The sequence below is a fragment of the Girardinichthys multiradiatus genome, chromosome 13 (genome assembly GCF_021462225.1).
Source record: "Girardinichthys multiradiatus isolate DD_20200921_A chromosome 13, DD_fGirMul_XY1, whole genome shotgun sequence".
In the NCBI taxonomy this organism is placed as follows: Eukaryota; Metazoa; Chordata; class Actinopteri; order Cyprinodontiformes; family Goodeidae; genus Girardinichthys; species Girardinichthys multiradiatus.
In genome coordinates this window covers 18,814,847-18,830,479 of record NC_061806.1, presented here as the reverse complement: position 1 = coordinate 18,830,479, position 15,633 = coordinate 18,814,847, and the positions used below count along the sequence as shown (strand labels likewise).

Genomic DNA, 15,633 nt, shown 5'->3' with positions numbered 1-15,633 from the left:
CTCATGCTCCTGCGGGGTATTAATTAGGAATGGAAAATGAGAAAGTCATTTATTAAATAATTTTAAAAAATGTAAATGAACTTCTGATGGACTGTCGACCTATTCAGAGGTCACCCCACATCTTGTCTATTGACTGCTGGAGACAAGCACGAGCATGTAAATCCCCTAAACAACCCATGACTCTGTATATGATTAACAGGTAAAAATGCAGTCATATCATACTGAACATTATTGAATTTATAAAAAAAAACATTTTTAAATGTTAAAAATAAAATGACAAAAGCATAAAGTAACATTTTTGGAAACATAAATAATCTTAAATATCAAATACTAATACACTGGTATCATGTGAGTCTGATAAAAACTGGTAATGCTTGTTTTATGAATTTACAACTGCAGCTACAATCACTGTGAAGAAGTATCTTTCCAAACCTTGATAAGATCGCAGCAGTTTATATGATGTTGAACATTGCTTATTGCTGCCTTGAATGAATGTTTCCTGTTCACTTGTCACGCAGAGAGACAGGGGGCAAAAATAAAACCTAAACTGATCCCACAGCTGGAGTAAAGTACAATGGCAATATACTTAGTGAGAGCACAGAGATAAAACTGGTATCAGGCTGTGATGGCATCTAATGATTTTAACATTAAGTCCTGCTTTAAACCAGTGTAGCTGAGCTCCAGTTAACTGAGTGTAAGCTGTTTTTTATTAACAGAAGCTTATGTAAAGTTCTCACCACCTTGCTCATCTCTTTTGTATGACAAGCAACAGCGTAAACATAATTTGGGTTGGGTAAACCTGATACAAAGGACTCCTTTTTTGTGTTATCTGCCGTGGAAGAAGCGCAAGCTCCCATGGGCAATGTTGCCAAGCAACCGTAAGCCACACCCACAGCCGCTCTGGACTCACCTGGGCTGTTCTCACGTGATGCGCTGGGTTCAGCCAACCGGGAGCGAGAACAGGTGCTTCCAGATGAAGTTTCGGGCGGAAACTTGCTGGTTCAGAGGAGGTTAAGCCGCTCCTTATAAATATGTAAGTCCATTTTACTCAATACCTGTTTGAGAAGAGAAGTGTTTAACAACAGCGACAAATAAAAGCGATACAAGACGTTTGGTGCGGGAGGCGTTTGAGGAGTCTTCTGCTTAAACATGGATAGCTCATCGACCCTTTGAAGGATCATTGTCACTGCTGATCCAAGGTTTGGGCTTCAAGAAGGAGAAGATTCCGAGCTCTAAAAGCTTTAGAGATATACTGTTGAAATAACATACCCGTGGGTTGGGTCCCTTTAACTGTCATCATCATATTTTACATCTGAGGTAAGAGTACCTAGGTACCATTTCTTTAATCTATGCATTTTCTTGACATGAGATTCACACTGTGATTTTCGCTTCTGTAGCTACCTAGGACTCAATAAACCAGTTTTACAGAGAGGCTAAATATGGCTACACAGGTTATTCATGAGATTATCTGTTAAAACTTGGTTCCAGAAATCAAAAATATCCCAACGTAGACATGACGAATTACCTTCATGTTGTGTTTTATGGTGAAGATCTGGCTGTGAAGCTTTGTGTCAAAGCTGTGGTTAATAGAGACATACCGACCAAACGGCCAGAGATCTGAATTGGCCTGGTTTACTTTGATCAGCTGATTAAAGAAAGTGAAATATCTTTTTTATGTATATTTCAGTAAATAAATGGAAACTAAGAACCCCCACCATGTTCTATCTGCAAATTGATCAACCGTCAGCTTGTATGTATGTTAATGAATAATTAATACATCTTTTTCAGCAAAGTGAATGTACAAGTTTGGCAACAGAGCTCAGTGCGGACACTGTAACTTTGTAAAGGATACTCAAAGCACAGCCGACCCAAGGCAAAGCAAACTAAGCTGTTGCTTAGGGCCCCCAAACTAAAAATAATTGAAAGGAAATTTACTTTTTAAAAGTGCAAAGAATAATCTTTGCTGTTTGCTGTGTTAACATCTGATGCTATGGGTTTAGTCCCTTCTTTGTGTTTGAGCTCAGTTAACTACCTAGGGTTACTTTTAAGCTCAGCCAATTAAACCTGACCCCTCTTCTAGATTCCACTAAATCTGGATTGAAACGTTGTTAGTGGTGGTGGTGTTTACAACAGGAAGATGGGCCCCAAATCAAATTCTGCTTAAGGCCCCCATACAATGGGCCAGCCCTGGTTTAAAGTTAGATATTTTCAGTATCAGTTAGATGTTTAAGAAGTCATTTTTAAAGAAAACTTTATTTCCCACATATTGAGATATGGTGATGCATATTTGGGGTGTACTGAGGCTGCAAGAGAGCAAGCGAGAGCACATCACAGGAGGGCTGAGCAACGTTGCTCTGTTTTACCTTTTTGAGAGATTCAACCTTTTTCCGTCATGCATCACATCCTTTTTGGGTTTATCAGTGCATCAACAAACGGCGTGTACTTTGTTGCACTGTTTTTTATTTATTTAAGAAAGATCAGATAAAGGCTGTTTACGCTTTGTTGCATATATTTTATGATTCTTTCATTTTCTGTTGGATTCAAAACGACTACCTCTATTAGTGTTGGCCAAACAAAGTAACATCAGTGCCTTTTAAATGACCTTATTATTATGATTATTATTACCGTACTTGGAGGTCTGATGTACCAATACTGATTCCAACTTTTTTATATTAGGTCTATAGTGCAGCTATAGACCACAAAGAAAATTGGAATTCTGTGTTGGCCAGGAAAAGCCTGATCATAGTTTCTCAAGTGGTAAACATTCTGGTTTTTCCAACAGCACCAACTATCATTTCCTGGCAATACCGATACCAGGTTTTCTTTGAGATCTGACGTACTGAACAATCTGATCAATTCTAATTTTGTTTCTGAGGACAACAACATACTGTAAAACAAAAGATTAGCATCTTTTGTTTTACAGTATTAAAAAATCTGCTACGAAGTATAGACCACAAATGGTGGGAGTCCTTTGTGGTGCGTTTAATGAATAGGACAAAGAAAATTCAGACTTTTATTCTTTAAATTTATGATAGACAAGCGTAGCATTTTTATTTAAAGGGATTCAATCTTTTTACAGGTCCAACCAGCAGTTCAAGATGACAGACAGGGCCCCGTGGTGGAGTGTATTCATCCCAAAGAAAAAGAGTGGGGACACCAGGGACTCTTCCTACAACTTTGGCCCAGATTTCAGTCCTTTCGCACAGCAACAAGAGAGGCAAAAAGACCCATCTTCTGCCCCCAAGTCCACCACCATCGCCGACCAGACCGTCCCCGCGCAGGGCTCCAACTTACTCAGCGACGAAACCTTTGACGACTCCAAACTGGATTCGGTGTTTAATGAGCAGACCTGCCGCAGGAACTTGAAGGTCTCCCGCTCGGGTCGGTTCAAGGAGAAGAGGAGGCTGCGCTCGACCCTTCCCATCGAGGAGAAGGCGAGGGAAGCGTCAGGGAGGGAGGACAAACGGTGACCCTGAGGAGAGGAGAGTGTGTGTAAAAAGACTGCTTGACAGTACTGCTTCCAAAGAAAGAGTGGGATTTAAAGAGCTGAAGGAACTTCAGTCTCATAAGGCATGGCATTATACACTTCAGAATACTGGTGATGTTCATGTATGTTTTATCCCAATAATGCAGAATTGTGAATATGAGCTAAAATATATTTTTACGGTTATTGGACATTTTGAAGGGTTATGTTAATGATGTTTCATGTTTGTTTATTATGGTTATTGAACCATTTTGCACACGGAATGCCACAAACGCAACTCAAATGAAAAACAGGAGAAATAATGGAGCACTTAGCTTGTCCTGCTTGGGCATGGGCTGGCATGAGATTCTCCCGCTATGAAAATATTGAGTTAAGGTATCACAGGATTCACATAAAAATGTAAAATAAATGTACAGCATCTAATTAAGGACTGGCGACTTGTCGAGAGTGTACCCCGCCTTACACCCAGTGAGCGGTGGAGATTGGCACCATTCACGGATTTGGCCACAACCAACCCCACTGCTACTTTCCAAATGCAGTTTCAGACCTGCGATATCGTAACAAGAGTGATGGGTGGGCCTCCTTTAGTTTCTACAACTCAACTGTCCACTGTTTTTGCTATATTAATATATCCAAATAGCTGAAATGGTCTCACCCATAAGCATAAAAGAAAACATAGTTGCCTACTTTCAGCAAGCTGTCCAGCAGTGGACAGCAACAGCTGGGGGACGGTCAGCTCTTCATACTGCCACTGTAGAAACTGGTATGATGGGAATATTTTTTTGCAGTTTTGTGACCAGAAATTTTGAAAACCTTGATTTATTTTGATACCCTTAACTGACCCATGCCTATTCCTGAGGCATTCCCTTACCCTGATTTCTTACAGTTCATCAAATCACAATAACCCTTTTTTAAAAAGCAGCAATCCTAAGCTGTTTTTTCTCTTAAAATGAGTGAATGTCTCCTTGAAATGCCGATTAAAAGATATTTTCCAGTATCTTTATAAGAATGCCAAAATTTGACTAATAATATTTTTTTAAGATGAAGGATAGCGCTAATTTTTGCAAGGCTTTTGCAAAACGGTTGACTCTAAGCGGTCTGAAGGATTCCAGTGAAGGTGAACACTTACCAGTGGAAAGCTAAAGCTATTTTTATGAAGGATTGCATAAAATCAGACATATATTATAAGGCTTGTTGCAAAGCTGCCCCTACTGAAAATAATGTGCTTTTGATTACCAGATGAAGATATGAAATGTGGGGATCTTGTAAAAACGTTGCTGTGTACTTTTGATTATCTGTGAATACTTTACATGAAGGCAAAATGAGAAATAAATTAGTGATGGCTGACTGTACCACTTGGTGTCTATTTTTGCTTCAATATCTGAGGAATTTCAAGCTGATTTTTTTTTTGTCCCCTAAGCCGGGCAGAGCATCACGTAGTGCTCTTTGAAAAAAAAAAAAAGAAGGAAATTCAGAACAAAAGCTGACAGTTAACAGGAAAACTGTCATTTTGTCAGCTTTTGATTTATTATGATTGTATCTTACAAAAACAGCCAAGTTAAGTAAATGTTTATACACAGCCTGCAGCATATGTCAAATACAGTTGCTTAAAGGAGGACCTCACCTGTGTCGCTGCATTCCTTTGCAGCTGCTAACGTCTAAGGTGTGTGTATGTGTGAAGTGCAACTAAGGGTTATGAAGGATTGTTTCTTTGAAATCACATTAGCAATATATTTTTAGTTTGAACCGCAACGATAATCTCACAGTAATTAGGGTGCAACAGGTTAAACAGGAGCTGGATTCTTTGAAGATGAATGTGTAGAAGGAAGGCGAGATGTAATGGCATGTTTTCAACACAAGAGGGCTAACTTGTGTAAACCTCCTGTAGTTGCGAGGCTGGCGAAGAGGGGATGGAATAGGTTAAAAGTATCTGTAAAATTCTAGATTTTGTTACATGAATTACATTTTTACTGACTAGATTACACCCTAAAATGATTAAATTATATTCCACGTGTTATTTAAAGTTACAAACTCCTCTCTCTCATCATTGGTCCTGTGTTAATAATGTGGCGTTAAGGTGTGGCTTGGCACTGTGCGCCTCCTGCAGAGCGCCTTTTGGGAAAATAAACAGCTGAGCTGGACCAGCTCTGGACATTCACCGTGGACACAGATAAGAAATAAGGAGTTTCTGTAAGAGATTCTTTAAAGGTGTTTACAGGACCTACATGGAATCACGTGTGTGATCGTCCTTATTTGCTTTATTTGACTAAAAATAACTGTGAACACAGTTCCGTTATGAAGGGTGCACCATGAGGACACTGCTGCGCTGAGCTCTGTAGCACCAACGCTATCTCTGCAGGAAGGTTTTCGTTTTACAAGGTAAGGTTCTTTTTTTATTATTATTATTACAGTTTCGTGCAACAATTACGTTTTTTTTCTCTACATGTGAAGCAACAATTGCAGCACGTTTTCACATGTCATGTTACAACCAAAAAACTTTAATGCATATGAGAGGGGGGTTATGTAATAGATCAACACAAATTTGTGCAATGTGAAGTAAAAACAAAAAAATTAAACATAACTTTCGAATTGTTTTCAAATGAAAAGAGTGGCTTGCTTTCTTAAACATTAGCTAGCTTTGATCTTAGCCATCCTGTTGTTGCTCTGTCTATATCTCTTGCAGCCTCTAACAGGTTTTGTTGCAGGATTACCTTGCAGTTTTGGTTTTCTGCACTCAGGCCAAAAAGCTAAATTTTACTCTCATCTGAGCAGAGCTTTTTCTTCCCCTACACGGCTTATAGCAAACTGCACTTCGGACCGTTGATGGCTCATTTTGAATGACTAATAGTTGTCCTGTCCACCTGAACTGTGGACCTCTACAGCTTCCTAAGTTACCACAGACATATTGGCTGCTTCATCTTCTTCTTCTTCTCTTGCTTGTCAGTTAGGTGGACATTCATGTCTTGGTAGGATTACATCTGTGTTGTAATCTTTCCAATGTCAGGTGATGAACTGAACAACACTTTGTGAGATTTACACCTTGAGATATAGCTTTATAACTTATCCTTCCTTTAAACTACTTTTCATTCAAAACTGAGTCTGCTAACATTTAATCTGACTTGTCACTATTCAGAGGGCTGAGGTTTTTTTTTTAATTCTCCGTTTTCAATTTTTAGTTGCCTCTCTGCTTAAAATAAAATAAAAAAACGCAATTTTATTTTTCCTTTTGCCATTATTTCACAGTATTGAAGAGTGTTTTTGTAAAGTTTCCAATTACTAATTGGAGCATAGTAGAAATATAGAAATAAAAATAAAAACTGTATTCATCTAAATGGAACATGTTTTCCCTGTCTTATAAAATGCTTTTTGTTCAGGATGAATCTGCAAACAGTTCCAGTTCCTTGTCTGAGTCACATGAGCTCTTCTTTGTCTTAAGGGGCCCAAACAACCATTGGGGTGAAAGATAATAATGACTGGTGGAGACAGTGAACTTGCACTCTCAGCAGCACCTGCTTAGCTAAAGCTCAGCTGTACGGGTGTCCAGCTTCTAGCCCTCTAAACATCTAAACAGCATCCCAGATGCTTCTTGAGACCATTATGAAGATAGAAATAGCAACGGTGAACTATCTGCAAATTGCAAAAACGCAGAGCATAAACTGTGCACGTATAAACGCAGAGGACAAGGGAGCTTCATTTAACAACAGTACAGGTCCTGTTCTGCTGTTTTTGCTAAGGAGGAGCAGGAGCAAATTCCAGCGAGGGATGAGTGTGCAAAAACACCAGGATGCTTTCAGTTTAACTTTTCTAAAATGTCTGTCAGTGAGCAGATGTCTCAGAGACTTTTATAGGACCCTTGTTGGTTAGAGCCTGCTGACACCATCGTGGATCTCAACAGGCACGAGTCGCTGATTAGAAGACATCCTGGATGTAGCAACAGAATGCTGAGTATTTTCAGGAAAAATGAACAGCGTGTTTGTACAGTGAGGTGTCTTCCTCTAGTCTTTCCTTGATGTGTTTTCCATCCAGAAACTGCGCTGAGAGCCTTTCGTCACACAATGGCTAAAGGGTAGGGGTTCAGTACGCTTCACACAACACTCCCTATTGTTCCTTTCCCAAGCCCAGCCACAGGGCATTGTGGGAAGAAGAGTTAGATAGGAGGCGGAGAATTGTGTCAGGTTTCTGTGCAGGGGATTGAGGGCTTTCTGTTTCCTGTTTTGTGCTGCATGGCTGTTCCTGTCCAAGAAAAAGGCCAGGAGGTCATCAGATACAGCCCCCTCCACACAGTAGCAGCCTATGATGACAAAATAAAATATAAAGACTAGCAGCGGCTATGCTGAAAAAGCAGCCGTGGTGATGAAGTGTGCATCGTCTTCTGCAGGTATCTGAAGTTTTGGCATGCCAGCGCCACCTCCTCCCCCGCCACCCCCACCGGGTCCCCCTCCACCGCCTCCACCCACCGCCGCCCTGCCACAGGTGAGCCTGTCTGCCTCTAGATCTTTCTCATTCGTTTGCAAGCGCTTGCTTTCATCCGTATAACTGACACCTGGACGTGGTTTTTGCATTATTGATTGATGCACCCATCCGCACAAACAAGCACACAGAGAACTGGCCAAAGAGCCGAGGTGGCAGGAAGGTGTTATGTTTCTACAGCAGACTCACATTGTCCTGGTTTCAAATGATCTGAGGCATGGAGCAAACAGAGGAAGCAACTCAGTAATATAAAGTCATTCAGCTTCTCTTTGAGAGGGGAAAACAAGATGTGTGGGATATTTTCAGTATAAATAAAATAAAATGTAAAGAAAATCAAGAGGTATTATTTGTAAGGAACTGTTTTTTTTTCCTTTGGGGTTTGTGGGGTAACCTACAATGAATACAAAACACAAAACTATGTAAGAACCATTTGGTTTGGTGTGTTCCCCATTGTGACAGTGCCCTTTGGAGTCTCCTCAACTCCAGTCTGGCGGAGGAGGTGGAAGAAATGCCCTATTGGCCGACATCCATAAAGGCGCCAAACTCAGGAAAGTCACACAGGTCAATGACCGTAGTGCTCCTGCAGTTGATAGTAAGTCCCACGACCTTATCATCTAATCATGTAGAGGTTTGTTAGGGAGTCCACTTTAAAATGCCCTGGTGTGATGCCTTGTAGTAAGAAGGGCATGAAAGATGAGAGAGAGTGTGGGAGAAGATTATATAGGTCAAAGGGGTGGGGGGTGGAGGGGGGTGCCAGTGGTCTATATTTGAACACATGCAGACAGATTGGACCCTCTTACACTTCAGGAAGGAATGCCAATAGAGGTTAATAAAGAACAGCAGACAGGGAGATTTATAATCTTCCTGTCTCTGTTTTTATTTTATTTTAACAGTTCCATCTTAGAATAAGCCACACAATTAATATCTGCAGACAGAGCGCTGTAAATGTAGTTGAACATTTTAAATAAATAGATAAATAATAATAACAATGTTCATTTATCAAACATTTTTATTCATAGCAAGTTACAAGTTCCAAACAGCATTTACACTTAAGTGGTCCTAAGGATGCATTTAGTGTGGTTCAAATGCAGAAGTCCAAATTGCTAGTTACCGGCATTTTAAGTGTAGCATTTTAGTGTAGCATGAATACAACAATTCAAATTAAAAGATGGGCACGGCTTTTGAAATTCCGCAGTGTGTAGTAGCACTCAACCAGGAGCACAGTATATGAAAGAAAACAGAAATAAAGAGAACAGAAATAAATTGGTAGAAACTTTTCATTAATGAGAGGTACTACAGGTAAATAGATTAAAAATGTATTTAAACTGAAATGACATTAATATATTAGCAAATCTCAAGTAGAATGAATCTTATTGTGACTAGGGACAATGATCATTTTTGGGCCGAGGCTTATCCAGGTTATTTAGATTAACTAAACTTGACTACATTGTTTGATAAATAGGTTACAATTGGAATATATGTAATTGACTTGGAATCTGTCTGTATGAATAAGTTGATTAGTTGTGTGAAGTTCCTTGAGATGACATCTGTTGTGGATTGACACTATATAATCCAATTTAATGCAACATTACAGTTAATAAAATCAGTGTAATTTAGTTTCTGTCTCCGTGTCCATAACAACTGAAATAATCCCAAAGCAGTTTCTAATAAAGTTTCTTTTTATGAATATCAAGCAGAGCTTTAAAGCGTTAGCTGTAATGCTCCACAATATGTCGGGCTTTTTCTTGACACTCAGACAACAATTCTGAGCGCTACTCTGCCAGACAGGACCCGTTAAAAAAAAACAATCTGTGTGATTTAGTTGTTTAAAAATGCTTTAAAAGTTTAGCTTTTTAGCTTTAGTATCTGGTGGGATATAAACTACTGTTATAATTGCTGCGGTAAACATGGCTTGCTGGAAGTGGGGCTGACAAATAAATCCTAGACAGTACACCAACAACAGGAGTCTACAGCTGGATTTAGGCATTACGGATCATTAGATTCAGATCAAAAGTATCAGTACGATAATTGCAACCTTCCTATAATCAGGTTTTTTGATTGAATTGATGGCCACCACTGAGATATTGCTGTTAAATGTAAGTCATACATGCATGTGGTTTTTCATAGAGTCTAAGACAAACACTGGAGACAGTGGTGCTTCTCAAAGCTCATCAGCTGGGATGGCTCCCACCGGACCCTCTCTAGGAGGACTATTTGCAGGAGGGTTTCCCACTCTCAGGCCTATAGGTCATAGAGACTTAGCAGGCAAGACCACTGGTGGGTTCAAAGTTCCCTTTCCTTGACAAACTACTTTGTTGTTTTTTAGTGACCCTAACAACGGTTCATGTGTTTGTCTGTATTCTATAAAGTGTCTCGGTCGAGCTCTGCTGTCTCTTTGAGGCCGCAGTGGAACCCTCCCACTTCGACTGACTCAAGCAGCCTTCCAGAGTCACACAAGACGGCAGAGATCCAATACTCCTTCCAATGTCTCCTTACTCCATCTGCCTCTGCTCCTCCCTCCCCCTCTAACAGCAGCAAACACCAACCACCTTTGCCTGCATTATCACCTCTGACTCCTCCACCTGCCCCTCCCTCTGTTCCACCTCCACCTCCCCCGCCTCAAGCCTTCCAGGAGCGACCGAACAGCAAGCCTCCGCCTCTTCCCTCCTGCCCTCCTCCTCCTCCTCCATCCCAGATCACCAGGCCCACATGGCTACCTGTCCAACATTCTCACCACACATCGGTGCCCCAGCCATCTACTCCCCCTCCTCCACCTCCACCTCTGACTCACCCACCACCTTCATCCATCCCAGGGGACCGCTCATCAGGTTGCTTCTTCTACTCTCCACCTCCTACCACAGCCTACTCTGAACCATCCAGATTCCCCATTCTGCGTGACAGCCCCCTCGGACCCCCTCCACCACCTCCTCTTCTGCCTTTACCAACATCCTTCACCCCAAGCTGCCCCACCACCCTTCCACCACCACCACCACCCAAAGCTGTCCCGGTGCCCTCACCAGCCATGCGCTCACTGCCACCTTCATATCCTTGCAACGTTCCCACTCGCCGGCCACCAGCTGTGCCCAGAAGTTTAGGTGGGTGGTGCATATGAATCTTTGATGTCAGTGGGGAGGCATTTTTATATCCACCATTATTGTCCACAGATTTCTGCATCATGCAGGTCGTTATAAATGCACACAGTGATTTTGCAAAGTTGGAAAAGTTGTCAGTGTTTCACCCATTTGAGTGATGTTTTTGAGGAAACATACAAGTGAAAATTGGTTAAATTGAAAACTAACTTCTAAACAAAATTTTATGTCACAAGTGAAAGCAAATATGTGACTGGACTTCATGAGGTTTATATATATGAAAGTAAAAATGCAATATTTCAAGCTGCCATAGCAAATCCAGTAACATCATTGACTAGGATGACCTTTACTTAAATCATGACTCCATTTCATTCAACCTGAGTAAATATAGAAATACTAAGCACTGCACAGAACAGACCCACTAGGAAACAAATTGAATTTTGAAGTCTAAAACAAGTCAAACTTGAACATTTTAGCTCATATTCACTGCTACATTTTGATTTTTTTTTTTTACATTATGTTAGTTTTACATTTGACTTTTATAGAAACGGTAACAGGCATTAGCGTTTTTTTTTATGTTGAAGGAGATTTGACTCACCACCCAGGTTGCCATGTCCTGATAGGTACCATATGCGTTTCTATTGCTTATTTGCTTGTAATAGGGAAATGCCCCCGCCCCGCCATCTGTGTTTTGTTGGCCACCCCATGTTTGTAGCTGAGACAATGCTCCCCCATCCCACCAACTGAGAAAATTTCCTGCATTTTGATAGATGTTCAGATTCAAAGAGCATAGCTGGATTACAGACACGCACTGATATCTGGAATAAATTCAATGACTGTAAACAGCAGATTTAAAAATCACTGCAGCTGCATGTAGGAAAATCATTGCCCATCAGAAAAAGAATAGATCAAATAAATCATTAAGATCCATAAATTATTATGACGCACTGCAGTCCTTGGTGTGTGTTCGTAAGCTGATTCAATGATTGTCCTTGAGGTTCAGTTTATTATGTATGGCCTTCTGATGTCTAGTGTAGTGGACATATGATATTGTAAATGCATCGTTATCATTATTGTTCAACAACGGGATAATCTAAAAAATCAGAGATGGTACAAGATTTTTCCCCCGTGGTCAGGAGAATAAAAATCCCAGCATAATATAATTGTCCAGTGTATAAATTGTCAGTTTTTTTGTCAGTTTAGGACAACTGCAGACCTGCTGAGACACTGACAAAAGACATTTCCTGTTCCAGCCCCCGAAGTTTTTGGCATTCATAAAGGGCCATAAATTAAACCATGAGACAGTGAGATGATGCAGTAACAAATACAGTCAACAGGAAGTTATTTAATACAGTCAACAGGAAGTTATTTGACTGAAAAAGTGCTCGGTTTGACTGTAATGTACTGTATGTGTGAGTAAACAGAAACAGCTCTTTGTGGACCGCCCTGCAGAGTCCAGGTGAGGGTTTTGTGGCAGCTGTCACACCCTTTCATTAAATCCAATGCTATTTGTTGCATAACCCTGCAGTCTGTGTGTGCTTTAGGAGTTTATGTGACTAACTGCTTTTTCTCAGAGTAATAAGTAAATATTAAAAATATTCAGCATGTGTTAGATGGCATTGGATCAAAGAATGGTGACTTTGTAAGTGGTCAGATCAAACTGCTGACGTGGTCTGCCTCATCTCCCCGACAGGTGCGGGCCGGCTGTTGGCTCCTCCCCCGGCTCCTCCGGCTCGCTCTCCCACCACTGAGTTGTCCACCCGCGTTCTTCCCCCTCCGCCACCTCCCTTCAACTTCAGGAATGGACACCTCCACAGTCTGGGTAAAGTTTCAGTATTTTACTGCAAAATAAAGAGAGGATATACAGTTGTCTACCAAAAGAACATCTAAATTGTAGAGTTTGATGTAGTTTGGATTTTGTTTAATTTTTCTGAAACCTTCACATCTCGGCTTTTTCTTTGTTCAATAAACAATGACATGCTAAGATGTAGTTTGTATACTTGATTTAAATCATTTTAGAACCTTGTAAATATGGATCTTCAAAGTTGCCTTAATAAATAATTCCTAATTGAATAGTAAGATAATAGTTAAATAATATTACTTAATTGATAATAGATAGACTGAATAAGGACATAAATGCATTGATTCATGTGTCAGTAATCTATTTTTTAACCAATAGCACATTTAATAAAATATGTTTCCAATTTAAATAAATGAGTTTGACTTTTCTTTAATTATTAAATTATTTATTTGATTATTGAATTGTGGCACCATTGGACCTCCATTAGTAAATGCTTGAAGAAAGCTGTAAGGTGAAATGCTCAGTAAACCTGTACTATGGTTGGTTAAGAAGGGGCATTGAAATAGATACGGCTAAAGAGAAAAATGGTATACATACAGTTCTGTAAGTCTATATTGATTGTATCTGTTGCTTTGTGATAGTAACTAAAACTAATAGACTCCATTTAACTGTAGGGAGAGGTGAGATCATTGTTAGAGAAAAATGACAAGGTTGAATTGGATCATATCTCAGGTCTGATGAAAGTAAAACTAACTTGGACATTTTAATCGTTAGTTGCATCTTTTCTCTTCAGTAGATGACTTTGAATCCAAGTTCCAGTTCCACCCTGTAGAAGAACTCCCCCCACCTGATGAATTCAAGCCTTTCCCGCGTGTCTACCCAAGCAAAGAAAACAGAGGTAGCTACTCATGCAGTACCATGCAAAACTATTCATGCCCCTTTTCAACATTTTGTCTTGGTACAACCACAAACTTCAATGTATTGCACTGGGGTTTCTTTGGACAGACCAACACCAAATAGGGCATAATTGTGGATGTGAATGAAAAGGATGCATGGTTTACAAGATTTTGTACAAATACAAATCCTAAAAGTTTGCTGTGCATTTCACTAAATAAAATCCAGTACAACCAGCTGCCTTCAGCAGTTGCCTAATTAGTGAATGGAGCACCGCTGCATGTAGTCGAAGCTCGTCTGTGAAGTTTTCAGAGGTTTGTAAGAGAACACTTATAAAAAACAGCATTTTAAAGATCAAGGAACAAACCAGACAGAACATCATTAGGTTCTAAAATAATATCCCAAGCTTTAAACAGGTGCTGAAACAGAAATTTTGCAAAGAAGAATAAACAAACGTTTCCATCCCTAGATGTACATGCTGGTAGAGGCATACCCCAAAAGACTGCAGCTCTAACCAAAGCAGAAGGTGGTTCCACAGAACCTTGACTCAGCAAGGCTGAATACAAAGACATGTGACCCTTTTTTAAAATTTTATCTGTAAAAAAATTGAAAACCATGTGTTCTTTGTCATCCACTTAACATTTCTGTATGAGCCACTTTGTTTTGGTCTGTCTCAAAAAAACCCAAATGAAACACAACGATGTTTGTGGTTGGAACCCAACAAAATGTGAGATAGTGTAAGGGGTATGACTGTGGTCTCATCGGTTTGCTTCCTCTTTCAGTGAACCCCAAACCACCTGGGATCAGGACACACCTGAGATGAGTCATTGATGCTCCATCTTCCTTCTCGCTCCAAAAACGCTCCTCTTCAGTTGTTTGACATCCCCAGACACTCACAAAAGAGCCACAGAGACTCGTTTATGTTTTGTGTGCTTGTGTGTACTGCGTGAGCGTATGAGTGTCAAACAGGGTCCGGCCTTATTCTGACTGTGTGACCTCTGACCTTTTCCAGCGTGGAATGTTTTCAATGTGTGTGAGGAGGAGGGCCCGACAGACTACATACAGTCTCAACACATTAAGTCCAGGGACAGAGTCTTCCATCACCCTTCTTTAAATATATATATTTTTTAATCAATTTAAACATTAATGGAAGGATGGAACAAGAAGTATTTTGTCATCAGGTATTAACCCGTCTCTATATTGTTTACCGCGTTTATAGCCACAACTTTGTAAAGCCACACAAACTGGTCTTTGACGTCGAGTTATGGTGCATTGAAGTAGAACTTTATGCAGAGTATGGCAATTTGAACCTTTTTAGCATTTCAACTGGATGAACAAAAAACACATTTTAGCGTTTGTGCTGAATGTTGGCTTAAAAAACAAGGTTACATGTACATCGTTTATGATTACTAGTTTTATTGATAAACCTGCATTCTCTTTGTATGCAGTATAGTGGTACTCCTTTGTGTTAATGTGACTTAATTTTTGAAAATGTTACAACTGACTGACATGTAAATGGGATGTTTGAGGTTCAGATTTTATCAGCAAATAATAAATGAGTTCTCCCTTTTCCAACAATCGCTATCCCAAAGTTTAACACTTGGGAGGACAGTGCCACCTACTGGTTAAATTTGAAAGTATCAGCAACTTAACCGGAGTTGGCACAAATGATCCCATTTATATATAGATCTACTTCATTTCTGATCATGTTTGCTGTGGATGGCTGATCAGAAGAACTGAACACAAGTATTTTGAAAATAAAATAAAATAAATTTCATACAGTACTCTGTTGTAAAACCATGCTGCCGAGTCAAAACTCAGTTAATGTTATACAAATGTCTGGATATAAAGATATGACAGCTCCATATTAAATAACATGTCTGATTTGACGCATT

General features: G+C 39.9%; 2 protein-coding genes across 5 annotated transcripts; both read left to right on the top strand.

Annotated features, from left to right (window-relative positions):
- Positions 1-972: 972 nt before the first annotated feature.
- Positions 973-4,836, top strand: LOC124879503 (proline-rich protein 15). Its single transcript, XM_047384115.1, has 2 exons — positions 973-1,317; positions 3,080-4,836. The coding sequence occupies exon 2, from the start codon at positions 3,099-3,101 to the stop codon at positions 3,468-3,470; it is 372 nt and encodes a 123-aa protein (XP_047240071.1). The 5' UTR covers positions 973-1,317; positions 3,080-3,098; the 3' UTR covers positions 3,471-4,836.
- A 745-nt stretch (positions 4,837-5,581) lies between these two features.
- wipf3 (WAS/WASL interacting protein family member 3) lies at positions 5,582-15,522 on the top strand. 4 transcript variants are annotated; one of them, XM_047384837.1, is made up of 9 exons: positions 5,620-5,674; positions 5,773-5,863; positions 7,863-7,957; positions 8,414-8,546; positions 10,082-10,231; positions 10,324-11,049; positions 12,737-12,865; positions 13,638-13,742; positions 14,521-15,522. In XM_047384837.1, exons 3-9 carry the CDS (start codon positions 7,880-7,882, stop codon positions 14,559-14,561), a joined length of 1,362 nt encoding a protein of 453 aa, XP_047240793.1. In that variant the 5' UTR covers positions 5,620-5,674; positions 5,773-5,863; positions 7,863-7,879; the 3' UTR covers positions 14,562-15,522. The 4 variants fall into 4 exon arrangements, with proteins under 4 accessions (XP_047240794.1, XP_047240795.1, XP_047240796.1 ...); XM_047384838.1 differs by having other exon boundaries at positions 5,582-5,863; positions 13,641-13,742; XM_047384839.1 differs by lacking the exon at positions 10,082-10,231 and having other exon boundaries at positions 5,583-5,863.
- The last annotated feature ends 111 nt before the right edge of the window (positions 15,523-15,633 follow it).

Excerpts from the sequence above, each read along its gene's own strand:
- LOC124879503 (XM_047384115.1), top strand. The coding sequence starts at position 3,099 with ATGACAGACAGGGCCCCGTGGTGGAGTGTATTCATCCCAAAGAAAAAG.
- wipf3 (XM_047384837.1), top strand. The coding sequence starts at position 7,880 with ATGCCAGCGCCACCTCCTCCCCCGCCACCCCCACCGGGTCCCCCTCCA. Across the intron at positions 11,050-12,736 it reads AGCTGTGCCCAGAAGTTTAG|GTGCGGGCCGGCTGTTGGCT; the intron begins GTGGGTGGTGCA and ends TCTCCCCGACAG. Across the intron at positions 12,866-13,637 it reads TGGACACCTCCACAGTCTGG|TAGATGACTTTGAATCCAAG; the intron begins GTAAAGTTTCAG and ends TTTTCTCTTCAG.